The following is a 26,423-nucleotide window of genomic DNA, read 5'->3' on the forward strand; positions in this document are numbered from 1 at the left end:
GCCCTCCTCAGCCCTGCAGGAGATAAATGGGTGCTAATGTGAAGGTGCTGACTATCACCCCCTGAGGAAGCACTGAAAGCCATTTGTCTGAGGAGCTGCATTGATCACTGGCGCTACCCTTGCAGCTCCACTGGTCATTGAGCGAGTCGACCAATGAGCTGCTCCTGACAGCGTTTTACTCATCAGGTCATTTCAGACGTGGGTTCTGTCAACACCCTGCTCTTTATGGAGATGTTCATGGAGATCAATGACTTCATGTGGTCCTCAGGGTCTCATAGAGGCCTCTCACTGTCAGGGCAAAGACGACGCTTAACATAACTGTGCTGAACTATTGGTTCATGCTCACCAACAAAGCACAGTCGTTGTGTTTGGGTCATGTGATTTCTCTCGTAGCTACCAGCAGCTAATTCTCCAACAGGTCTCTAGGGCTGCACAGAGGATTTTAGTGTCATCTGTGGCAGTTGTTGGTGTAACGTGTTATGGCTGGTGCACACATCAAGTGTGTTTTGACAGATCCCAGATTCAGTTTAAAAATAAAGCACTACGCCTCGTAACACCAGCTGTAGTCCCTGAAACGACACGCATCCGTTTGATGATCTGGTTGGTTGCAGGCATGAAAGAAATAGGTTTTTTTTGTTTTTTTTTTGTTTTTTTACAAAGTGTGTTTATTGAGGTTTGCTCTTTTTTCCTTTTTTTTAACAAAACAACAGCAACAAAGAGCTCAGCACAACATTGGTCCACACAATCAGCATGAATAAAGACAGCTGGAAATATATAGTGAGGGAAAAAATGAATAAATAGATAAATAAATTATAATGAAAATGTATTGAAAGAACACTTTCCTTAAATAAAAACAAAAGCCATGATATTATAATTAAAAAAAATCTGATGACAAATGGACAATATAATGAATTATTATGAACAGGGTACAACTAGTGGTTACCTCATGATTACTCAAGGATCACATTTGAAAGTTTGAAAGTGAGATACGGTGTCCATATCTTCATAAACTGTCCCTATTCAAGATGATTATATTACACCAGTTTGCTTTAGCAGGAGCTTTGTCATTTATTCATGACATGAAGATATTCTGAGAGACAGTTTTTGCCGTCCAGGTGTGGATGGCTGAGACAGGTCTACTCTTCAGCCGGTCCAGCATCGTGGCACCTGGCATGGCAGTGTTGGTCAGATGGTCCAGACACTCATGGTTCCAAGAGGATGAATCCTGATGGTGATCCCCTGACTTTCCTCTAATGCCACCATGTTCACATCTGTGGCTCCTTCATTCAATGCTGCCATCAAAGGTTTAATTTGTCCTATGCTTTCGTTTATGACCAATATTCCCATCACACCTGCTAAACATCAGCGTGTTAGCAATGTCCCTGTGAGCATGTTCGGGTGGTGGTGTGAGCCTCACAGAGCCGCGAGCATTGCAGCTTTGTTTCTGTCTGAATGCACTTGATACAAAAGATTTTCTCACACTGTGGAAACCTGTGAGATTAAGTTAGCTTCCATATGTCTTTGTGTGAGTAACAGTGCAAGTGTTTCATTTTAAGCCTGGAACATGATCCAGACACATTAATGCAACATGTCTGCCACAGATGGAGGCTCTGTGCTCTGCCAGCCTCGATCCTCAAACCTTCTCTTGAAAGATCCTTCCAGTGATCTCCTACTGCATAACCATGAAGCTGGTGTACTCACTATAGGCACATGTGAAACTGGTGGAATGTCCTTTAATTTTTTTATCAACAAGGACAGAGTGAAGCCACCTCTTAGGGTTCATCCATCCTGTCTAATTCAAAGAAAAAGACATCTTTGCGTGTACTTGTTGAAACACTCATGCAGTAGCGTCTTGCAAAAGAATATTTGACCACACATTTTCACATCCAACTCTTAAATTTAGACTTAAACTGTTCTTCATGTGTGTTATTTTCTGTCCCTGGTAGCAATTGAAAAATCCTGCACACCCTCTAATTTGCAATAAACAATCTGCAGCCTTTCAGTGCTGGACCTTCATCAGGCAAATGTCACTGGATTCCACTCAAAGACAAACTTCTAAAGTTTCAGGAAATCAAATGAAAAGGTCATGGCTCCAATCAGTCATTTTTTGTTAGTTATTAGTTAAAAACCTTTTGAATAGAAAAAAAAGGAAAAGAGAAAATAAAAAAGCAGCAAACAATATCAGCCCCTTCACTTTTAAAGCATTGTAACATAATACATTCTGTAATCATGCTAATTTATTAATGAATCTGTAGGTATTTTGAAGAACAGTTTTTCATTGTGAGACGGAAGTTTAATTACAATTAACACAACAATTAACAGACATCAATTCATTATATAACAGTTCATGATCTAACATATAAAAGACTGGAAACTCCACATTGTGACAAATTCAGTAACGTCATGAATGTTCACATAAAAATCTATTCACAAATCATACAGGTTACGCATGTTAATTAGCCTGCAGGAATTAATACATTTTACCATATTGGCAAACATCATAAGTAAATAAATAAATGTAAATCTCACAAAAAGTAGGTCCTTATAAAAAGATTCTCCAGGCCCCAGAAAACTGACTTCAGAACATCTTTATCAGGTTGCTTTTTTTTTTCAGTGAACCTAATGTGGCTTATGGGAAAAGTACCGGTCATAAATATACTCCAGTCCTCTACAGTACATATCATAATAATAATATAATGTCCGAAGACTGTCCTTGTGATCCATCACCATGATTGGTTGGCTCGGAGTTTTGTTTTGAGCTAGCAGAGGTGTCGACGCCTCCGCAGTCTCTCAGTGTCTCGGCTGCTTTCCTCAGAGATTCAGCTGACTCATGCACACCTGCAGGACTGGCTGCGCCACTGATCCGCTACAGTCCTCCTGAGGCCGCTCCACAGCTGTCACCACGTACACTCCTTATCTCTCCACGGTCATACACAAGGCCGTTCCACCCACAGCTCATGTGGTTATTCAGTCAGAAACAGTGCGTCTGTCCTGTATGTTGGACTAGATTTACATTCTTAAACCAGTGCTCTTTGTGAGCAGGTTTCTCCACTTTCTCTTTATTTATACTTTGTGAAACACCCACACACGACAGGTAACAACATCTTCTCTGTAAAGGCAGGAATGATTCATTGGATTCAGGCTCTTGTGTGTTTTCATAGGAGGAAGTGATGATGAGCTGTTGTGACAGGCTGAAAAGATCCAACCTGGACTCATTCATGATTCCCTTTATTCCTGCTTTAGTTTTCATTCACTGCTGCTGTCAAAGGTTTAATTTGTCCTGTACTTTGGTTTATGACCAAATGTTCCCATCAGCCTCAGCTGTAGTTTGTGTTCTAATTAGGGAATGTTAGCATGTGAATAAGCTAAACGAGTTGAGACAGACCTGGTCTCTGTGTCCCGGACTGTCCGTCATCATGTTGCTATGACGACAATATCTGACTCAGATTGACGTTATCGTTGCAAAATTGATTTTATAGAGGTTTGTTTGTCATTTCTGTTTGACATCAGTGGAGCTGCTTCTGTTAATGAGAAACTGCTTTATAGAAATAGGCTCTGAGAATGATTAGTTTTTTATTGACACGGAGCATAACTTCATGAGAGGTAAAGGTTAAAGGAATGGCGTTTTGGGTAATACACTTATTAGCTCTCACACTGAGATTTAGATGAGAAATAGCAGCCAGCAGCCGGCTCCACCACCACCTGATGTGTTGTAAGATTTGTTTTGATGCAGCTGAAGTGTCATCAGTACATTAGTGGAAAAGCTGCTGTGTTGAGAATGAATCGGAGTTGATTGTGGTTAAAATAACAAACCAGAGGGATTCAGGAGAAGCTGTTTGTCCACCATCTTCCTTAACCTCCCTGTACATCTGCCTTTCGCCACCGTCCACGTGCCCTTCCTCATCAACACCCTGGCTCTGTTCTACAACTTCGGAAAGTCTTGGAAGTCCGACCCAGGAATCATCAAAGCATCAGAGGAGCAGAAGAAAAAGGTGAAATGAAACTGTGTCAGAGAAGTTGTCTGATCCTGACTCTGTGTTTATCTCTGTGGTGAATCACTGTAATAAGAACCTGCAGCTCATGCTTTTTGCAAACATTTGTTTTGACATGTAAACATTTGCCCTACATTGCTTCCTTACATCACGTGTGATGTTACTTCAGTGTCAACATTTCAGTGGCTGATCTCTGGCCTGCTGCCCAGGGTCCTCACCCAACCCCCCTCCCCTCCCCTCAGCCCCCCGTCCCTCATTATCACACTCTAACCGAGGACGACGGGGACTCTGCTTCTCACCAGGCCCCTGATTCTCCATCCTGTGATTGATGAGGAGCTAAATTTACCCTGCATTGTTAGCACAGTGCAGGACTCCGCACAGTTCAGGCCAGTCGTCCACCTCAGATCAAAGGCTTCAAAGCCTTCCCTTTGCTGCAGGGGCTCCTCTTCCTCCTCCCTCCTCTTCCTCCTCCTGTTCTCCTGTAGGTTAGGATTGTTTTTATCTTTTATCTAGTTTATTTGCACAGAGATGAGCTGTAAAGGAAACAGATTTCTCATTTGTGCAAATTAGATACAAGCCAAACCTCCTTTAAAATGTATTTTTCCTTATAAACAAACAAAAAAAAAAAACAGGAGTGAATTAAACTGTAAATATCACAGCAGCCTTTGTCCCAGTTCACTGTGAACCAGCCAAGTCTCAGCGTGATCATTCAGCTGGAAATCCAACTTGAGCTTGTTCACTGTCAGTGGATCTTTTGTTGCGGTGCCAAATCGTCCTCAGCAAGACGAATTTCTCCGTTGTTCATTCATTTTTCTGCCGTGTCTTTTGTCTGCTTTATTTATTTATTTATTTTTTAATCCTGCTTTTGTGTCTTGTTTCCTTCCTGCAGACGATCGTGGAGCTGGCAGAGACTGGCAGCCTGGACCTCAGCATATTCTGCAGCACCTGCTTGGTAAAGTCTGTCTCCCTTTCTTCCACGGGATAACCTCAGTAACAAGACATTTCATTTAAAACAGTCCTTGTGTGTGTTTCTTTGCAGATACGGAAGCCCATCAGGTCCAAACACTGCGCCGTGTGCAACCGCTGCATCGCCAAGTTTGACCACCACTGTCCCTGGGTGGGAAACTGCGTGGGTACGTCAACAATGCCACACGTCTACGAGGATGTAGCGCGGCAGCACATGCAACACACACCACCAACAACCAGCTGCTCACAGTTTCCCTCCTCGGCTTTTTATTGTGTTTGATCAGCTCCAGATTTCCCTTAAAGAAGCTACATGTGTCCTCGCTGAAGGCTCCGGAGTTGGAGTCACAAATCTGCAGTTGAGGGAATAAAATATCAAAAAAAAAAAAAAAAAAATCACAGAGGAAGCAGTAGATAGTTATAAAATAAAACTTTATGACATAAAAACCTTAAATGGCGCATAAAAACATCCTCAACATGATGAATAGTGACTGGAAAGTCATAAGTGAGGCATCTGTGTGTGTGTGTGTGTGTGTGTGTGTGTGTGTGTGTGTGTGTGTGTGTGTCTGTGTGTCTGTGTGTCTGTGTGTCTGTGGAGACTTGTCGTCTGCAGACTGGACACAGTGGGGGAAGGGAGGAGTACAGGGAGCTTGTTGCACGTCCATGTAGAAAGCAGGTGGTCAGGATGAGGCTTTAAAAGTGAGGAAACTGTCTGAACAAACAAAGTGCAGCCTCGTGACTGTCGGGACCGGAGGCCTGTAAAAAGATTCAAAAGTTTTAAAGCATGGGAAACAATAGTTTATGATGCAGTTGTGTCTCTCTGACTTTCAGGGCTCATCTAGTTATACAACTATCGATATAGTTGTTTTCAGTAAGACTGAAAACTGTGTGTTCAGACGTTGTTAGACTGATCTTAAACTTGAAGAAAATCTCTTAAAGACTTCAGTGTTGACGTGTGACACAGCCATCCTGTCAGGTCAGCAGCTCTCCCTCTTATCTCTGCAGCTGTTAAGCTCCTTCATTTGCACACATCTGCATGACTTTGTGTATTACATAGTGACTCCAGTGAACAGTGATGGCAGTGTCTGTCTGTCCATCCATCCACCCACGGCTGGATAAACTACGATGGCGAGCAAACTGAGCTTAACATTAGCGTGTTAGCATTGTGACATTAGCATTTAGCTGAAAGCAGTGCTGTGCGTGTACAGCCTCACAGACTCTTCTACAGCTGTAGACTCTTACTCTAGTTACAGTTCAAAAGCTGTCCGAACATTTTCCTTCTTAATGCTCAAAGATTTTCATCTGTTTTTAACTTCCAGACGTTTCTGATAAAGTTGAGTGAAAAAGTGTGAGACCACTCTGAGCATGGGAAAGTGGCCTCAGACTTGTATACCCCTCTGTGTCCTCCTGTCTCTGCAGCCTGCAGCTGCTACAGTCTGTGTGCAGGGTGAAAAATGCCTGACTCATTGTTTGTTTGCAGACTGAGTATCTCCTGCTCAGCAGAGAACTCGGCTGGTGGTGATTTTGTCTATGAATTGAGCAACTCGTGTTGATGACATATAAAACTCATCTTACTTCAGTTGGCAGCGGCAGCCAAAGCAACAAACTGAGGTGTTGAGAGTAGAGTCTGACGTGTCTCTTTTCCTCTACAGGAAGTGGGAATCACCGCTACTTCATGGGTTATCTGTTCTTCCTGCTCTGCATGATCTGCTGGATGATATACGGCTGCATCTCCTGTGAGTTAAAAAGCCAGTTTTTTTCCATTCGTCCAAACTTCCACACGTGAATCCTTCTGTTTCTCGTCTAACTTGTTCACTTCCTTCTCCCTGCCCTCAGACTGGAGGATCCACTGTGCCACCAGTTACGCCAAGGACGGTTTCTGGCTCTACCTGACCCAGATCGCCTCCTGCTCCCCCTGGATGTTCTGGATGTTCCTCAACAGCATCTTCCACTTCATGTGGGTGGCCGTGCTCATCATGTGTCAGCTCTACCAGGTCTGGATTCACTTTTTCTACGCCGGCTTCATCAGGCCGAGTCTAATTACCTGAAATTAGTGATACAGCTGTAATCAGTGTGGATTTCAGCAGATGTTATGTCTGTGAAACGTTGGCTGACTCTCTGCTCTCTCCTCTCTCAGATCGCCGCTCTAGGAATCACCACCAATGAGAGGATGAACGCTCGGAGATACAAGCACTTTAAAGTCACAGCCACGTCCATCGAAAGCCCATTCAAGTGAGTGCTGCTGTTATTTGTTTACTTCAGAAACTATGTCTTTAACTATTGACAGCTTGTTCTGTAGATTCATCAGAGAAATAAAGAAACTGTCTATGAGATGCTGCCGTTGAATTTCTGTAAAATTCAAGTTTTAAAGAAATCAAGGTTTTTGTATTTTGGATGACCCATTACTTTTAAGACAGCGGTTGCATTAATTTGTTCATTTCCATTGACCACTTTTTTATTTTTCCAACAAGATAAGCACACTGTCCACTGTCCACATACAAGATGTGTCTTTGTGAAATAGCACTTTGGCCCCAAAGGTTAAAGCTTTATTTCATAAAAGTGGAAGTTGTCCACATTTTAGACAGTTTTGCTGATGGAAACTTAAAGTGTCCAGAGGAGAGTTTGAACTCATTCCTCACTATGTGAACCATCATCAGGTTTAGGCTTTGGAGCAGACACAGAGTGTTCACAACCACATAATATATTTAGATCTTTAACCTGTTAGAAATGTATGGAAAACTACTGGAATGCTCCTGTACGTGCTATTCGTGGATACTGTAGATATGAGACCAGGCATTTCTTCTTTATTTCACTCAGCTCAGTCTGTTAAAGGTGCTCTGTAGTTTTGTTATGAGGAATTAAATTTTGTTTTTCTGAATATTTGAATGAGTATTTTAAATCATGCACTGTTAACATGCATGTTTGCTAACTGTTTGCTAATGATACAAATACATTTGGGACCCATTTGTAAAAATATTACTCTGCAGCACCACAGGTGGCCTGAAACTGCGCAAGGTTCCTCTAAAGGTCCCATATTTTACACTTTTCCTGTTTTATTTGAAGTGTTGATCTCCATCAGAAGATATATTTTAAGAACCAAAAACCATCTCAGTGTAGTTTTACATCTACTCTGTCAGGCTTCTCTCTGGAGCTCTAGTAAGAACAGATCAGTCAGCTAAACAGTAGAGAGGATCTGATCCTCTCGTCTGATTGGCTGACTGTTTTCTGAGTGATCCAATAGAAATATAGCACATTTCAGGTATAAACACTTTGAGAAACCAAATCCTAAAAGGTTGGATGGTGGGTCCAGGTGGGCGGGACTTGGGGCATGGCTGAGAGCAGTGACTACTTTGTTGTGACATCACAGAGTTCCAGAAGTCCTGACGGCTGGTTTTAAGGCTCAGTTTCTGAATACAGGCTGTGTGCATTTCTCTGTGGACTGAGGCTTTGATACTTTCACAGTATTAATATAGAACCTAGACCTGCTTTATAATCACAAACACATGGACATCTACCTTTAGATTATATGGGACCTTTAAGCTCCGACGACTGTCTCCTTTCTGTTATACAGCCTGCAGGACATCACATTTAAATCTATATTATGTAAACCAAAGGTCCTTAATGATGCCACCATTAGTTCTTAGCAGATATATGACTGTATAATTATATATCAGGTGTTTCTTCACCCTTCCAGTGCTGCAGGTGGAGTACTGACACTGTTCCCTCTGACTGATGCCACCATGTTCCTCTCTCTCTCTCTCTCTCTCTCTGTCTCTCTACAGTCATGGCTGCATCCGAAACCTCATAGATTTCTTCGAGATCCGCTGCTGTGGTCTGATCCGGCCCGTGACGGTGGACTGGACCACGCAGTACACAATAGAATACGACCAGACGTCTGGCTCGGGCTACCAGCTGGTGTAAGGGAAGAGGAGGAGGAGAAGGATGAAGAGGAAGGTGGGGAGCAGGGGGGAGTCGAGTGTCGCTGGATGGAAGAAAAGTTTGGAAGGATTACCCTCCCCCCTTTCCTCCCCCCGGCGTTCATATCGGAGTGATGCTGTTCTAGGGAGCGCTTGCTTTTTTGGACCATCTCTCCCTCACCAATCAAAAGACTTTGGAAAAAAAAATCAGCCAGGACTAGCATGCTGTTACAGGGCAACACCACAGCTACACCCCCCTCTCTGCCCTCACCACCACCTTTACTACTATTACTACTACTACTACTACTATTCTACAACATCGAGACTTCATTACTGTACTTTCACTGCTATCCAACCCCTCCACCTCGTCTCTTCTCCCGAGCCCTTTGGACGGTGCGTTGCTGCCAGGCACAAGTGGAGAGGAGAGAGGCCGATGGATGCGAGGAATTTCAAAATAAAAGCGGTTCTGTTTGTACTGGAGACGTGTGGCTGCACAGACAGCAGCACCACGACGTGGCAGTATCGTTCTTTCCCCTTCCCACTTTATATCCTTATTTATGGTGTCCCTGTTGATGTGCCCTGTATGTATTTTTTTGTTTTTGATTGGTTCAGGAACTCTCTGCTGTTCCTGGGGTAATTAACTGTGGTGGCAGTGGAAGTTAAAGGAAACATGTTGTTTTTTTGTTTTTTTTTTGTTTGTTTTTTTTTTTTTCAAACCATGAATTTGTTTCCAAGTATGATAGAGATAAGGGAATGTCTTTTTAAGGTCTTGATTTTGCACCGAGATGAATTTTGCATGGAGCTGATGAGGATTTGCCAACATTGTTGAACTTATCAGAGGAAAGAGTTGGGTTACAGGTCGAGCTGCTGGAGGAGTCCCACTTCTCACCTGCTGAACTGAAGCTGCATCTGCTGAGGATAAAATTTTAGGAGATTTTTTTTTTTTTTTTTGGCTGAGAAATAATCTGAAATCAGTGGCTGTGCAGTGTTAGGGTTAGCAGGAGTAAGTGCGGGAAATGGGACTTCTTCAGTTGCAAATCGCTGTAAATGTAACAGAAGATATCCTACAGACAATGTGATACAGGTATATTTATTTTAAAACTATTTATAGATAAAGTAACTATCTTCTAGCGCCATCGTTTTTACATTTCACATCATTTTAGCTGAGTAGGTTTTTATGAGAAGAAATATTAAAAGACGTACCTGTAGCTGTGGAACATGGAAACCCGAGAACTTTACCATAAAACTCTATAGACAGGTACAGCAGGTGTATTTATTAACAGCAGAGACGAGTGTAAGAGAACGAGAACGCCGCAGAAGGACGGACGAGTTTACATGAAAGGTTCATTCCATGTTTTCCTCTCGCGAAGCTGTAAAGTCTTATGTGTTTTGTTTGTCTTTCGTCTGCCTACAACATTGCACTGATCCTTTTCTTTTTGTAGTTTTTATTTTTTTTTTTTTCCTTTGGCCATTACTGAACAGAAGGGCCCAGCGGCGCCGCTTCGCACCGACGCTTCCATTGTTTACAGTGAGGAAGACGAGGGGCCCCATCAGACATGGCTGCCTTTCCAGCACTTCCTGTCTTGGACTCCCCCCCGTGCAGTCGGCTCTGCGGCAGCAGCAGGATGGACATAACTGTAAAGAATGTGCATCTGTACATAAACAATCTTTTTTTTTTTTCTTTTCGTCAGTGTTAGTTGAAGGTGCTCCTGATTTTGTTTTGTTTTGTTTTTCTGAGTTTGGGGGATTTCTTCCAACCACACGGAAAGAAGAAAATCAAGTGACTATACTCCAAGTGTATGACTGTAGCTTCTAGTGATGTCTGACACTGCTGTCTATAGGCATTTTAACCCCTTAATGCCCTCACCCCCCCCCCCCCCATCCTCCCCCAGCCAAGAACCTCCACTGCATGTACGATGCTTGGGACAGCTGGGCTCTCGCCGCCCCCCCTCCGCTGTGTCAATCTGACCCCATCATCATCACCACGGTGACAGCCCGGCAAGCCACGTGTCTGTATATAGTGAATGTTAAGTATTTGCAAGTACTTTTCTGCATTACGTTCATTTGTCTTTGTTTTTTGTTTTTTTTAGTTTCTTTCTCTCAAATCCAGTGTTTAGTGGACGTTGTCTTTCAGGTCGTCTGATTTCCAGTCGGGCCCTCCTGTGCAAGTGTGTAATATATTTGAATGTCCCATGCTTGTGGACTCTGTAGTCATCCTAAAGGGTTGTTTTGTTTTTTTTTTTATCTGTCATATATCGCTGGGTTTGTTATACCACTGGATGTACAAATTGTAAAGCAAAGACACTAGAGAACTAAGGCAGACGCCAAATTTTTTTGTTTTGTTTTGTTTTGTTTTCTAAAAGCTGAAATGTGATCATGCAATAGTTTTAAGGATAGAGGGAGGTTATATTATATAAAGGCCTCCGAAACTTTTGGGCCTCATGTTTTCATCATCAGAAGGAGACAGTTGTGTCATCATTCTGCGTTTGACCCCACCCCTCCCCCCTCCATCTCCATCGCTAACCACCGATGTCACTGCTCTACAAAGACGTTTCGTGAGCTGCAGAGGTCAAACATCACAACTCCGCTGTTAGATTTCATATCAGCAGAACCCGCCACCGGTAACGAGCCACTCATGTTCTGATAAAGCCCCCTGAGTGACAGGAGCTACATGTGGGCCTGTGTTTTTCTCCCAGCTCATCCAGGACACATTCAAAGCCATTTCAGTCATCACTAGTTCTTCCAGCAGCCTGCTCTGTCTCCCTCTCACCTCACCACGTGGGATAATAAAAGAGAAAAAAAAAAAGATAAAGCACATAATCATCTCCAGTGCCTCTCTGCCCACCTTCAGACATCACTGTAACTCAGCTTCAGATGTAAACATATGGGCATGGTTCAGTTTTAATGGCTTTAATAATAAAATACAGTCAAATGTGAAAGAGTGGTTTTGGTTTGTTTGATGTTTTTATTCGTATCATGAGCAACTGTTTCAGCATCAAAGGTAGAAAACACAAGCTGATGTTGATGTAGGACAGAGGAATGTATGAAGGGGAGAGGGTCCGAGCGATCCAGGTCATCACTGAGCGTGGACCAGAGCACCGGCTCCTTGGCCATATCCAAACCCTTTGGGCCCGAAGTTCTTGGCGTAGCACGCTGTGGAGAGGAAGAAGGAGGAGCCGACATCAGAGATTTTATACAAGTAGGTTTTATTCAGATTCACCAAAACCAGCAGGTTTATGCATGAGTAAAAAGATTCACTGCTGATGAGTCCATGTTTGTGAGTGGAACTGAAAAAAATAAGAACACTTTTGTTTTTATTCCCATTTTTAAATAAAAGATGTAAGATTCTTTTCTATGCACAGTTTATTTGTTGTGAATTGTGTTCACAAATGTGTTTAAATAAGTGTTAGTGAGATCATTCCTCCACCTGACAGGTATGGGGTATCAAGATGCTGATTACACAGCAGATTATTGAACCTGGTCTGCCACTTTAAAATGTGCGCTTTTATTTTGAAAAGAGATATTTATTAGGCACTTAACTGTTCACGACTTGTGCTACAGATGTGCATTTTCTTGGGGGGGAGGGGTTATAGATCTGAAAACGAGTCACTATCTGGTGTGACCATCATTTGCCTCATGCAGGTTGATCAGGTTGTTGATTGCTGGACGGCTCCTCCTCAGTGGCTCTGAAGTTGCTGGTTGTTGGCAGGAAGTGGATCACGATTCTCAGAAATGCGCGCTACCTCAAAATGTGCAACATCTGTGGAACTGTGTTGTGTGATAAAACTGCACATTTTAAAGTGGCATTTTATTGTGAGCAGCCTGAGACAGACCTGTGCAGTTATCATGCTGTGTCATCAGCATCTTGATGCCTCACCTGTCAGGAGGGTGGATGATCTGGACACAGGAGAAGTGCTCATTCTCAGATTTAAACACATTTGTGAAGACATTTAAAGAGAAATACACTCTCTCTGTGTGTAGAGAGAGTCTTAGATATTTTATTTCAACACAGGAAAAATGGGAGTTGAAACAAAAATGTCTTTATATTTTATTCAGTCTAGTTATTCACTGTCTCCAAGAAAAAGAAGGAAACTTCACAAAGAATTATGGGTAATCATGCCATCCCATTTAGAGGGAGTTGTTTTAAGTTTCACTCTGTCTTGGAGGAAATGTCCCTTTAATACAGTGGCCCTGAGAGCTCAGTGCAACTCAAGAAAACACATCAACACAAACACAAATTCAGAAATATCTTCATTAATTTGACAACATCTGATGCAAGTACGACACAACTACTGTGTGTTGTGGTCCCAAGGGACACACAAAAATTCTGAACCTGGCTGGGATGCACTTGGTGTTCAACGCTTTGTGACTTTTGAAGTTAAAAGCATTGAACAACAAGTGCACATGGATGTACTGCAGTCCATTTATTATAATACATCCATGCAAGTGCGTCCCAGCCGGGTCTATTTGCATGTGTTCTCTGTGTTGAGCTCTCAGGGCCACCGTACTTGAATCTTTACTAGTTACTCAGTGCAGTTAGAGTCTGCAGCCAGCGGCCTTTTCACAGCAGACGGCAGGAAAAATCACAGGTGTCACTGATAACACGACCCTGCTCTGTCAGTGAGTCAGCATGAGCAGCACCAGGACCTGAAACTGAAGCAGCTAAATGGAATTCAGCCCTCAGTTATTTTATTCTATAGAACTGTGCCGTCCCTACAGTCGCACATCAACATGTCGTCGGATGACGTCTCCATGTTCCTGCACTTCGACCTGAGCAGGAGTCTCATCAGCCGGGACAGAAAACACCTGTGTGTGTGTGTGTGTGTGTGTGTGTATGTGTGTTGATGCTTTAAATGGCAGCAGCTGCAGACAGAAGCAGTTTCCCAGCTCAGAACTGTTCATCTCACATCAACATGTAAAGTTTAAAATCAGCTCTCAGGTGATGGTCTGACAGTGAGCTGCAGAATTTCTGACTTGCTCTCTCCATTTAAACCATTTGGAAACGGCTTTTTGTTTTGCAAATAAGATGTCACAGCTCCTCTTCTCACATGTGTCTTCAAACTGTTCATGATGAGAGTAACGACGTCCAGCTGCTGCTCAGGCAGAGTCAGGACTCAACTGATTGTTCGCAGCAGCAGAGTTTGGTTCTGTTTGGGTTTAGAGCCGAGATGCAACATTCCTGCTCATCAGTGCAAGGTTTCATTATGACGTTCAGCAAACATCCCTCTGCTGAGGTCTGCCTGTGTGTGTGTGTGTGTGTGTGTGTTCATCCTGTCTCATTGTGCTGATCAGGAGAAAGAAATCGCTGTGGAGGTCAGCCTGCAGATGTTTCTGCCCACTGGAGCCTGCTGGACCGTGAGCAGCTGTGCTAGCAGGGCGAGGCCGGTGTCATGCAGCCAGACCAACACACCACACGTCAGACAACAGGATGACACTACGAACAACAGCCTGTCAGCATCGTTGCACAAGAGCCAGTCCCTCCAGTTTTGCTCTTGCTGATATGATCACATCAGCAGCTTAGCTTTAAAGGCTGTTCTCTGTCTTAGTGGTGGTGAAACACTGTGGTATCAGATCATATTACCAGGCACACAGACAGACTACCCGTGCGTTGTCATGACGATCCACAAATCCTCACCTGAGTGAGGTGAAGTGTCATAACTTTTGCAGCCTGGTTGAACTGTGAGAGCTGAATCGTCACTTGGCAGATTTTATGCAAATGTCAGTTTGATGTTAGCTTGCTAACAGTGACAGGGCTAACATGCTGGAGGCAATCAGGTATAATGTTGACCATGTTCACCATCAAAATGTAGCATTTTAGCGTGCTAACGTTTACTAATTAGCTCTAAACACAAAGAGTTTTGCACGGTGGCCCTGAGAGCTCAACACACTGCAACTTCAGAAAACACAAATTCAGAAAACATTTTCAAGTGTTTTCAGGGGATACAAAAAAGTGATGAACCTCATGTTGCCCCTGATGCCTGTTCCATCAGTGTATGAGTGTGTGTGTAATATGGTAGAAACACTCTGTGTGGTCGATAAGACTAGAAAAGCGCTGTGTAAGTGCAGTCCATTCACCATGAACAAACCTGAGTCCAGTTTCTGCAGCCTCTTAAATAGCACCATTACATCAGCAATTACACAGGAGACTGTGTATATTACACATCAATGGATGTTTATCTGTTTTAAGTGAGAAAATGTGTGGCTGCTGGATCCCTCTGTCGCAGATGAACTGCATCACACTCTAAGTGTTGCACAGTTGATTTACTCTCCTCTTGTTTTGCTGGTGCATGTGTTGGCTAAAGCAAATGTTATTTTACGCTGTGAAACCTCAGTGAAGACATTCATCCATCAGCTGCAGCAGAAACATTGTGCTGTAGCGCTGTAATGAAACGCTGCATATTCACATTCACTCACCTTTGCAGTAGATTTCTCCGTCTTTCTCGGTCTGGGTGGTCGACTCCAGGCTCTTGCCACATTTTGCACAGCGGAAACAGTTCTTATGCCACGGCTGTGAAGAGAAAGAATTTTAATTTAATCCCCGCAGTGGCAGCTGTTCAAGCCTGTCTTCATGCCTTTATGCTACATCTACCTTAGATTGTTAAAAGTCCAACAGAAAAGCTTTTGTTTTTGCACTTTTTACAGCTGATAATTGCATGTTTCTTGGATCGTGTTCATTCATTGTTTCCCATCAAAGCGGCTCACTTTTCCCACAGCCGGGGGCGTTTCTGAATGTCTTCATTAAACAGAAAATTACAGGTTGTGCTTGAGCTCGTGAGCGGAGCCGCAAATAGATTTGGTCCCATTAGGAAACATATTAACGGCTTCCCGCCTGATGACATCACTACCTGTAAATCAGCTCATGGGTTAATCCACATGTGATCAGCGACAGGAAATGGTCCACTCCCGTTTTTCTTTTATAGAGGAAACAGAGATCTCTGCTCCTCTGCTCTACAGTGAGAGCTTCATGACTTCATCTACTGTAAATCTGTGTCAACAACATCTGGCAGCCGCAAACGATTAGCTCCAGCTGTTAGGAAGCTCCCATCCAAAACTTTATGGAACGGCTTCAATCAGAAAAACAGGATCTGTGTTCTCTCATTAGCAGCAGCCACACTGAACCTCGTGCATGTGGTTCAACGCTGTTAAAAAAATAAAACTTGTGCGTTCAATCCAGTCAAACGAGTTTCACCCATGTGGTTTGTGATGTCGCCTGTTGTCCTGTGGCGTTCAGGGAACTGAAGCAGCCTGGGTTAGAGGTTTGATTTCTGTCCATCAGGACGTGATGACGGCTCTGTAAAGTTGGATGCACGCTACACAGAGAGTTCAGTTACCACCCCATTAAGTTCACACTGCAGCTTAAATCATGAGAGCATTTGTGGAGTCTCTCCCACTGTTGTCATGACAACTGATGAATCCTCACATGAGCCAAGACTCTTCAGTTTTGCAACTTGGCTGAACAAGTGAAAGCTAAAGAGTGGAGTTGGCAGATATCTCAGTTTCATCTGGCCGACAGCGAAGACTGTATCCACAGTGTTTTACTCCTGGCTTCACTGTCAGTTCACACTGGTATATTTATTATCTCATAAAATAAATATGAACTGACGCAAAAAAAAAAAGATAAGTCAAGGGCGACCTGAAGCCTGATTGGTTAGGAGGCATCACATGGGCTCATGTGCCCTAAGCAGAGAGTCTTCAGTTTGACTCCTCCACCTACGGGCAGTTTAGTACCTGGAGAGAACCCATGAAGACACGGGGAGAGCATGTCAACCACACACAGGCCCCTGCGCTAACCACTGTACCACTGTGCCACACACATGGACAAAATTAGCTCAATTAGCAATTGGCCAATTCAGATTGAGGGACATTTGGTTTGCATTTACAAGCTGAGTGGAAACAAGGGCTGTGGTTGAGAAGTCTTTTTTGTTCAGAGAGGTTCTTAACTGAGTGAAATGACCTGGAAGTATCTAAGTATCTAAGCAGCAGCCATGATAAGGAGCTTTAGTGCTTCCTATCTTATCTCCTTTACCACAGGAAACACTGGAGCTACCTTTATGAAAGGAAAGGAGAAAATGCCATCCCACAATCCCTTGCTGCACCAACATTTAAAGCGATGCACCATTGTAGTTCTACCACTGCAGACCCACATAAATGTAGAAACAACAGAGCAGCTGTTTTATGTTTGTGACACGATCCAAAACATATGGAAATCCTTATCTGATTGTCTGAGCTCCAAATCCATAATAGATTTCTTCTCTTTCAAATCCAGTTTGGAGTCATCACGAAGAACAAGAACATCGACTTTACCATCATCATAACAATCATAACAATGTAGATAATATTCCTGGACATAAACATTTATATAAAATAAAAAATGTCTCCAAAACAAACAGACCAGGTGATTTGTAACCAGACAAAACACTGAATACAGCAGACTGATTCTCCGACACTCTTCAGTGGACACAGAACGTCTCAGAGCAGCTGTGAGCAGAGCTGCCCAACATTTGCTCGGCTTTTTTCCCTGATGACTTCAGATCCAGACGTCTGACAACCAAAATCCGTCACTGGTTAACATATATAGTTAAAAACAATCAATGTGTAAAAAGTGAATCTTAAAATGTGACTTAAAACTGGATAAAAGTCAATTTTGTGCTTCTGGCTGGAAACAACAACACTGTCGCATGAGTAGAGAGGATATGACGTCATTGACAGGCGACCAATGAAACCGTTTAAAATCACAGATTTCTCTAGTTTGAGAATTGATGGAAACATTTGTGATAATGTAAGTACACAACTCAACAACATTTATAACGTTGGTCTAGATACAGATTCTAACTTTAAGATGCTTAAGATCAGACTCTCACCTTTCCCGCCCCCATGATCTTCTCAGCTGCATAGACAGAGTCTCCGCACCGGGCACATTTCTCTGAGCCTCCAAACTTCTGAGCAAATTTGGACGGGTTGGGGTTGGTGGTGGGTCTGTGAGTCTGTGTCCTGGAGAAAAAAAGGATAAACAAGGATGAAAATTTCTCTCCAAATAAAAGAAAGCAATCTGGCATCGTATTTTAAGTGGTCCTTTAAAAAGTGTTTTTTTTACTGGTTATTGTGTTAAATACTCTATTAGAGACATTTATTTTGGAATGAGCACTGAAACTAAAATAATGGTGAGTTAGTGAAAAAGTTAAAAGTTCTCTGACAGCTCTCATCAATAAAATCAAACCTTGAAAACACTGGTAACTCTGCTCAGCGTTCCTCCTGAGCCAGAACCTGCTCTTCTCTGTCAGGGTCAGTCAAACATTACCTCCTGCTTCATTAATATTTACTGACAACCTTCTTTATTAATGACTGTCAAACATTCAAACAGAGCAGAAATGAAGCTGTCACACCCTACTGCTCTGCTCTGCTCTCTCTCTGCGCAGCCAGTGGTGGGAAAGCGTGCAGAGCACCCTGGGGCCCTGAAGCAGTGCTCATCGAAGGGTGACTGCCCCTGAATGAAGCTCTTTGTGGCCGCGGACAGAGAGGAGGGTGAGCTGGTCCCTGCTGGTTACATAATAAACTCTTTCATAACAATAATCACCTGACGTCTAGAGCAGGAATAAACACGAGTGTGTGTGTGTGTGTTTGTGTGTGTGTGGTGGGGGGGCTGCCGTTTTCCTGTTTGTTTTTGGTGCCCGCACGATCACAAATTTTGAGTTCCCAGCAGTAGTAGTAGCTGAAGGCAGTGATTTATTAGATGATGTATTAATCTCTTGGATCGTTAGTTTCAGACCTCAGCTTTGACTTCTCTCCTCCTGGAGCTCCACTTTCTACCAAGCCAGCTGGGAGCTGCTGCAGCCAATCTGGATGTGATCAAGAGGCAGACTGCCAGTATTCCCGTCAAGGTCTCTATCCTCTCTCAAAGCCTCGTGGTTCGGGCCACAAGGAGCAGAAAAGGTTTGACATCTTTAAACCGGAGGAGTCCACTCAACCTATCAGGCTCCTGAGACTCCTGATCTTCACTGTAACTAACATCCGACTTGTGTGCGAGTCAATCACATAATAATCTTTTATTATTGACATTTGGAGCCACTTAGATTATTCTCCCATCTGGTAATCCTTACAGAGACCTGGGAACAGATGCATAAATGACGTGTACACACAAAAACCATGCGTACGCCATTTCCCACACATGGGTCGGTATTTATAAACATAGGCTATGCAGCGAGACCTCACACATTCTTTTGACCCTGCGTACACAAGGTTTTTTAGAGTGAGCCAAGTCTGATACGGTGAAGTGAAAAAATAAAGAGGAGACACAGAATTTAACATAAAACAAAACAGACAACTTAATATCATTCTAGGTTTTACACAGCAAAAATAATTTGACAATTCATAAACTGAAATAATCATGTTTGTTTCCTTCAGCATTGTTTAATATTATATCCTCATTATTTATTGTGAGTCATTCTGTAAACTCTGTCGATACTATTTCAACTTTATCACAGCTTGACGTCTGTCTGGAGCCTGATGAAGACGTCTCTGGTCTGAAAGATGAAGCTCAGAGTAAAACAGGACTTTACAGTCTGAGTTATTGAACTGAAGGTTACTGATCAGCTCCTGTTTGTGATCAGACCAACAATCAGAGAAGTTGTGTTTCTTTTCTGTGCCATTCCTGATAACTTGTGACACAGACAGTGTTTTTGTTTCCAGACTGATGGATTAAGGGAGTGTCTTCATCCACTTATGGCAAATTGTGGGAGTGGAAATGAGGCTCATACACATGCACCCAGTTTCTCGGTGAGTGAGATTTATAAAAGTGAATCATTCATACGCACGCCTTCATAATCCTGACAAAAAGAATGTGTACGCATATTTCTGGTTTTGTGCATATGCACAGTTTCAGTCATGAATCCACACAGAGCTTTATGCATCTGACCCCTGGTGCAAGTTTACTGTCTTCATCTGGAACCAAAACCTGGACGACCTCTCAAACAACTGACTATCATGTTGATCATGTTGGATTTTGTTATTTTCCAAGTTTATGTGTGGACAAACTGTTTCCAGTTGAGCAGCATGGATACGTGCTGTCTGGAGACAACAGCACTGTGTTGGTCTCCTGCCACGTAACTTGATGTGCCCTGAACTCGCTGACCTTGTCAAACTCGCTACAACCAATTATGTGATGAAGTCAGATGAATGATCCTTTATTTGGACATGTCAAGGCATCGTTTGTGTTGCTAAAGCTATGAAATTGCAAAACTGGCTCTAATTTAAAGACATTTCATAGTTACTGGCAGCAACACAGCTCTGAACAAGAGCATACAGGACTGTACGACAGTATCTGTAATTATCACGACGCTTAAGACAGACACACCCACACTGCATCCATTATATGATGTCTGGCAGAAATGACCCTCTTGCTCACAATAAGTCCCAGTGACTTGAAGGATTTAGTGCCCCTCTGTGCAGTACACAACCATCAGCCCAGCTTACTCTTCAGGTTTGATTCCCAGCCGCTCTCCTCGGTCCATGTTGAGCGTTCCCGCCCCCTGTCCGTAGCCGTAGCCTTTGGGGCCGTACTTCTTCCCGTAGCACGACTTGCAGTAGATCTCCTGGTCGTGAATAGCCAGTGTGGTGCTGTCTAAGCCCTTCCTGCAGACCACTGGGGAGACACAGAGAGAGGGAGGTACAGCTAACAAAGAGGAACAGTATCTTCTTGTTGCCAAAACATTACAATGAAAAAATATGTGTATGTTTGTAGCTGAAAATTTGTACTTAAAACATTAGACACAAACTGTTTCCACCCATAGACTGTATATAAAAATGGACTGAAAAGTGAAGCCAATGCTGAAGAGCCTTAACCTGCTCTCTATCTAATGACCATCAGGGAAAGAAGTCAGATTGTATTGAAGTGGAAAATGGCTCTACTACTTATTTGATTTATGACCTCAGTAAACATTTTCCTGATGAGTTCATGGTCTCAGTCTCTAGTTTCAAGTCTTCTTCAATACAACATGATGTTCATTTTTTAAATTATGGTCCATTTAGAGGAAAATGGATGGGTCTGCATTAGGGCGGGGGTACTGTGTGATTGACAGACTGACAATCAGGTACAGAGCAGGTTATTTATTGCATTGGTAATGTCATTCATGTTATGTTGTCATTCCCATTATAATATATTTTGTTTTGCACTGATGTTGTTCTTCATGGTGTTGTCATTGTCATCCATAATGTGTACAGTTGGTTGTGTGTTCTTTTTGTGTATTTGTGTATTTTTAATGTCTATTCTATGAGCCCCCTCGGGACAAATTCTTCAATTGAATTGATAAAGTTTGACCCTCCTAACTAAGTTTAACACTGACAACCTGAAGTCAAAAGTCATTCAGCCGCCACTTCAACTTCTTTCACATTTTACATCTGCTTGTGAAGTGAGAGGCAAGAGATTTAAACCTAAAGGGAAAATATACTTGGGGAGTTTCCAGTCCTTCATTTGGATTTTTTATTTCTGTTATCTTCGTCTTCTCTCTTTTTTTTCGCAGTTTGTTTTGTTCTTTGAAGCATTGGGGATTTTTTTGTCACATTGCTTTTGCTCCAACTGCATGTGCACATAATTTAAGACTGTGAAGTTAAAAAATATTCATATGCAGAGAAGGGAAAGGCTTCCAGCAGTGGGACTATATTTTCTTTATCCAGATTTTCATCATCATAACTGGTTCTCCTGATGTCAGTTCTGGATTTATTGAAGTTTAAACTCCAACAGCTACTGTATGTTGTTCATTTTTATGGGTTATGCATATGCAGAACTGCAGCAGCTTAAGACTGCACGCTTGCACACTGCACACAAACGCTGGTTGTTGGGATTAGCTGAATTCTTCACACCTTGGTCTACACTGTGTGACCATCTGAACCTGGTTTAAGGTTTCACACGCCTGGCTAGAAAAATGTCTCCACTCACGTCTCAACACACCCAAGCGTGTCAGATTTCTCTATGTCCAATCAAATGGCTCCAAATCTTCATTTTTTCCTTAACCACCTTTGTTGCAGTTGTCATGGTTTCTCTTTGTTTTTGTTGAGTATTTCCAGTTCCTCTGCCCCATTAATTAATTTTGCGTCAAGTATTAATAGATAACAAAGACAAAGCCGGAGTGAGTGGAGTCATACGAGGCTTGATTACAACTCTGGGACTTTCCTGTCCCAGAGTTGGGTATTTTCATACACAGAAATGAAAAGTGGTGAATGTCGATGAGAAACTGGAGAAGAGGGCAAAGGAGGGTGAAGGACACCAAGTCCCCTCTGCCCATGATCTCTGTGGTGAGACAAAGCGTCCTTTGTAAAGGAACCGCTGGAAAAAATAAACTCATCTCTTGTGGCTCAAATTGCTTTGGTTTCATCTTAATGGCAGCTAAATGTAACCGTCAGTATAAATCCTGTTCTCCATGCGTGGGACATCTTCACTGACATTTCAAGGGCAGTTCAGGATCAGAACAGGCCGCCCACTCATCCAGCAACCTGACAATAATGCAGTGTGAACTCGACAACCGACGTCCAGTGAGAGAAATGTCAGTACAAGTTCCCTTTGATGCGCCATGGAGAGGTGAACCAGAGTTCACCGAGCTTTGATGGTGAACTCTGAAAGATGTTTTCTTCAAAATGAAACATGTACTTGTCTCTCATGTGAGTCAAACTTCACATTAAACCTTTTTAAAATGTTCATGTTTTTAAATGTTTGTCGGCTTTGACTTCCCGATGACATTTGCAGCAGTTACCTCTCAAATCTCAGATTTTTTTATCTTCCTTCAGTAAAAGTTTTCAAATCCGTCTTTGTTCTCAGTATCACATGACAAGAACTTAGTGTTGCACTGGTCCAGCTTTTTCCTGTGGCTAAACTCTGCACAGTAGAGATACAATACCAGGGCTCTCTTTGCTGCAAAATGAAAATACATGTAACACTACCTCACCACCTCAGTAGGATCATTTTTAGTAAAAACTTCACATTATTTCTGAACTGTGGCTGGAAACATGCTGTACACCAGCTTGCCCTTTTAGGTTTGTGCATATTTAAAATTTTGCTCTAGACAGTTTATGAGACTAATGCCTGATAAACTGAGTCAGCAGTGCTGTAAAGTCAGTGAATGTAACTGAGAGCTCAAACACTGAACCTTATATTGACATAAACAGTGGTTAAGTCAAATCAAGTCAACATTTATTTTATAAATCAAATCACAACAGAAGTTATCTCAAGGCTCTTTTCAAATAGAGCAGGTCTAGACTGTGCTGTTTATAATATTATTCAGTCACACCTGGCCTCTACACAATCTGCTTAATGAGTTCAGTAACAGCACAGATACTGATCCAGTGTATCTAAGTCAAACAGAACAATGGTCGAAGTCGATGCAGCAGAGGCTGACACACCTTCACTTTTAGTCCCTTCTATAAGACATATTGGGGGGATCCTACATCTCTCATAATGCATCTTAATTGTCTCTTCATTAATCCACTAAATGCAAATGCCTTAGTCTTCATAACACAGGTTTCCTGTTATTTGTTATTGATGACCACGCCTGTTTGCTCCCTGTCTGCTTTCCAGGAAGCAACCCAGCAGAGTGGTCGTCAGCCAGAAGCAGTTCACCTGGGCTGCGGGCTGAGCCACCCTTTAAAAGCTGCCTGCTCACTCTGTCCTTCTCTCTCCCATCAGTGACATCCCTTCTTTATTTGTTTCATTTGCTTTGTTAATTTTTTCACTCCTCCATACTTTACCACACATGACTGATTTTACTGATTCAACATGTCCTGTTTTGGTTTAGTTATGTGAATAAGTTACTTTGATAAATTACTTTTGTTGTTGGATTTCTAAGCATGTGTTCAGTTTGGGACATTGTCTGTGAGCCTAGTCTGAGATGACCCTGATGACATCATCAGGGTTGGCGTACCCCTCTCACAATAACCAACAAAAACAGCGCTGACTTCACTGGCTGTGTGAGCGTGGGAAATCAACATAAAAATGTGTGGCAGCTTTGAGAGCTGTGAAGTATGTAGTTCCTACATAACCACAAAATACTGTCTTTCACACTTAATCTCAGACCAGACGACACAGTTACATCCCAGCAGCAACACTTACTGCAGAGGAAGCAGCATTTGTGGAAGCTCTTTCCGTCACACTGCACTTCCTCTGCGTGGTAAACCGTCCCACGGCACGCTGCACATTTGTTGCCTCCTCCCCAGTTTGGCATTGTGTGCGGCCCTGACAGGAGACAGAAGGAAGATATGAGGTGGGGTTATTTTGTCTGTTCCTCCTCTGCTTCTTCTCATATGTCCTCGACTGAACTTTGTAAACAAAGCAATTTTTCTGGTGCTCTTCACTGAAGAGGGATGACTGTGAAATTGAGTATGACTGTATTTCAGCAACACCCTTCTTCATTCATATTCACACACAGTTCCACTTGGAGGTTGTGCCATCATCATAGCACCTGATAAGCTCTACTGAGGGTAAAGGCCTTGCTCAAATGCACATCAACTGTAGTTTCTGATTAAGAGGAGGACTGAGTGTCATATTTAAAGCATACCAGTATCCACTAATATCTGCAGCAACCTCTGAGAGCCTGTACTGCTGGATACCTAATCACAGTAGCACATGTTTGAATTGAAAACCACTGCCCCAGGCTACAACTGAGAAAAAAAAAAGAAAGAAAAATACACACACACACACACACACAATGCAAACGAGGTCGGCCTAAACAACAGGGTAGACTAATACCCAGAGGAATGTTTTAGGGCGCCGTGCCTCAGGGCTTTTGTTGTCTGTTGTCTGACGGGCTGGGGCTGCAGGGTATAAACACAGGAGTGTGAACTAACCTACACTCACATGTGGATCTGTCTGTAATTACAAACTCACTCATTTGACGTTTTAAGATACACTGCTTTCCTTGTGTATCACCCACCGCAAACCAGGGGCGCTGTGATATCATACTTGGAGATTAAAAGTGAAAAGCTCAACGATTCTTAATTAAGAGAAAAAAAAACTCTTAGAGGTATAAACTGCTAATTTTGTCCTTGTAAATCCTCCACCCAGCTGGATTAGAGGCTGTAGAGCAGGTCCAAACATGAGAGGGCCACTAACATTACCCTTTAAGTTCCCGCAGGGGTTAGCTGTGATGAGAAAGTCGACGTTAAAGTGTACAGACCAACAAGTCGGCTGATTGCTACTCTGATAGACAACCACGGTCATTTTAAAGTAACAACTTCACTAAGACTAAGAGTCCAGATTTGTGTCTATGACTCATTAATGAAAATGCTAGACTGACCTTTGTGCTACTGGTCAGTGTCTTTAAACTTTGCACATTTCATTCAGAGTTCATTGTTCCCCCCAAAAATCTAAAACAGCTTGAGCTCATATTTGGACACTGAATCGTTCCTCTGAACCAAGACTAACGATTTATTTTTTTTTGTTGTTAAACTCTTAAACACAGAGTGATTGTTTTAAGCTTTTCAATATGGAAGCTCTGGAGCACATTACTGCCTTTAATTAAGTTCATGTTTGCTATTTAATTTAAGTCCAGTGAAAAAGTCTTTGTTCCTTTCTCTCATTTTTTCTGACACTTGTTGCGTAATCTTTTCAGAGGACTGCTGTGGGTACACACTGTGACCCCTCTGACCTTTGACAACCTCAACAGTGGCTCCTGCACCATGTCTATCAGTGGTGGTTAATTAAACACTGTCAATGTATTTAATTGTTTTGAAATTTGACCAAATTTGTCAGTAGACTGGAGGTTGAAATCTATTGTCCTGATGCTTTAACATATTTACAAAGCTGTTAACACATGTCAGCTGGGCGCAGACTGTGGGTTTTTATTCTTTATATATATATACATATATATTTCAAGCTGCCACTTTAGATATTAATCACATTATAACACAAAGCAGCCTGTTATTATTACATATTTATAGTATTGTAGTATTGTAAAAATTGTATATTTAAAGCCCCTTATTGTCTTGGGCACGTTTAGCTTGTTAGCCTGACAGTTTGGTTTTAGATGTTTTTTAACCAAATAGCAGCAAATAAAAAGTTACTATTAATGTTTAAGTGTTGAATAGCTGGCTGAACTTTTCACTATAAAGTAAAAATAACTATTTTCAACCTGCAACGAATGTACTGCGCAAAAGTTAGCTTAAGTTAATAAGCTAACTTATCAAAGTATGAAGAAAAGCCCACATTCAATAAAGCGAATACAGGCGCCAACATAAATAAACAGCCATAACTTACATTCAAACAGTTCAGCTCCAGAAAATCAGTCTGAGATGTACAATATTAAGTTTCAGTACAATGAGTTAGAATTTTTTTTTTAAAGTTACCTTCACGTAGGTTTTTAAAAAGCAGATGTTCAGGTGGTTTGGCTCCAGCAGAGCAATAGCTGAGTATCCAGACCTCTACTACACTGCCGCTGGAACGACACATATTTACTGTTTCTGTGGGAGGAGGGATTTCAAGAGGCGTGAACTCAACGCTGCTGCCTTCACTTACTGTCGGAATTACCATGAATACTGGAGGCGTTGAAGGTGCATATAAAAAAAAGAGGAC

At 42.3% G+C, this 26,423-nt stretch overlaps 2 protein-coding genes across 2 annotated transcripts in view; one reads left to right on the top strand and one right to left on the bottom strand.

Annotated features, from left to right (window-relative positions):
• The window catches only part of zdhhc17 (zinc finger DHHC-type palmitoyltransferase 17), a 37,278-nt gene extending 25,467 nt beyond the window's left edge, over positions 1 to 11,811 (top strand). The window contains exons 11-17 of the mRNA XM_071502067.1: positions 3,868 to 3,992; positions 4,882 to 4,944; positions 5,032 to 5,125; positions 6,608 to 6,691; positions 6,792 to 6,949; positions 7,093 to 7,187; positions 8,738 to 11,811. Coding sequence (XP_071358168.1) covers positions 3,868 to 3,992; positions 4,882 to 4,944; positions 5,032 to 5,125; positions 6,608 to 6,691; positions 6,792 to 6,949; positions 7,093 to 7,187; positions 8,738 to 8,876 — 758 coding nt within the window. The 3' untranslated portion in view covers positions 8,877 to 11,811. The remainder of the gene's footprint in view (positions 1 to 3,867; positions 3,993 to 4,881; positions 4,945 to 5,031; positions 5,126 to 6,607; positions 6,692 to 6,791; positions 6,950 to 7,092; positions 7,188 to 8,737) is intronic.
• A 6-nt stretch (positions 11,812 to 11,817) lies between these two features.
• Positions 11,818 to 26,350, bottom strand: csrp2 (cysteine and glycine-rich protein 2). Its single transcript, XM_071502068.1, has 6 exons — positions 26,198 to 26,350; positions 23,967 to 24,089; positions 20,342 to 20,510; positions 17,734 to 17,863; positions 15,287 to 15,380; positions 11,818 to 12,025 (listed from the first exon to the last, which is right to left on the bottom strand). Exons 1-6 carry the CDS (start codon positions 26,298 to 26,300, stop codon positions 11,949 to 11,951), a joined length of 696 nt encoding a protein of 231 aa, XP_071358169.1. The 5' UTR covers positions 26,301 to 26,350; the 3' UTR covers positions 11,818 to 11,948.
• Positions 26,351 to 26,423: the final 73 nt, after the last annotated feature.

The sequence above is a fragment of the Trachinotus anak genome, unplaced genomic scaffold (assembly GCF_046630095.1).
Source record: "Trachinotus anak isolate AG129_WGS33_773 ecotype Australia unplaced genomic scaffold, CSIRO_AGI_Tana_v1 ptg000018l, whole genome shotgun sequence".
Classification (NCBI taxonomy): Eukaryota; Metazoa; Chordata; class Actinopteri; order Carangiformes; family Carangidae; genus Trachinotus; species Trachinotus anak.

Bases quoted from the DNA above. Each gene is read 5' to 3' on its own strand.
- csrp2 (XM_071502068.1), bottom strand. From the start codon at position 26,300: ATGTGTCGTTCCAGCGGCAGTGTAGTAGAGGTCTGGATACTCAGCTAT. The intron at 24,090-26,197 runs GTAACTTTAAAA...GTCTCCTGTCAG, and splicing joins TTTTAAAAACCTACGTGAAG to GGCCGCACACAATGCCAAAC. The intron at 12,026-15,286 runs GTGAGTGAATGT...TCCTCTCCACAG, and splicing joins CGGAGAAATCTACTGCAAAG to CGTGCTACGCCAAGAACTTC.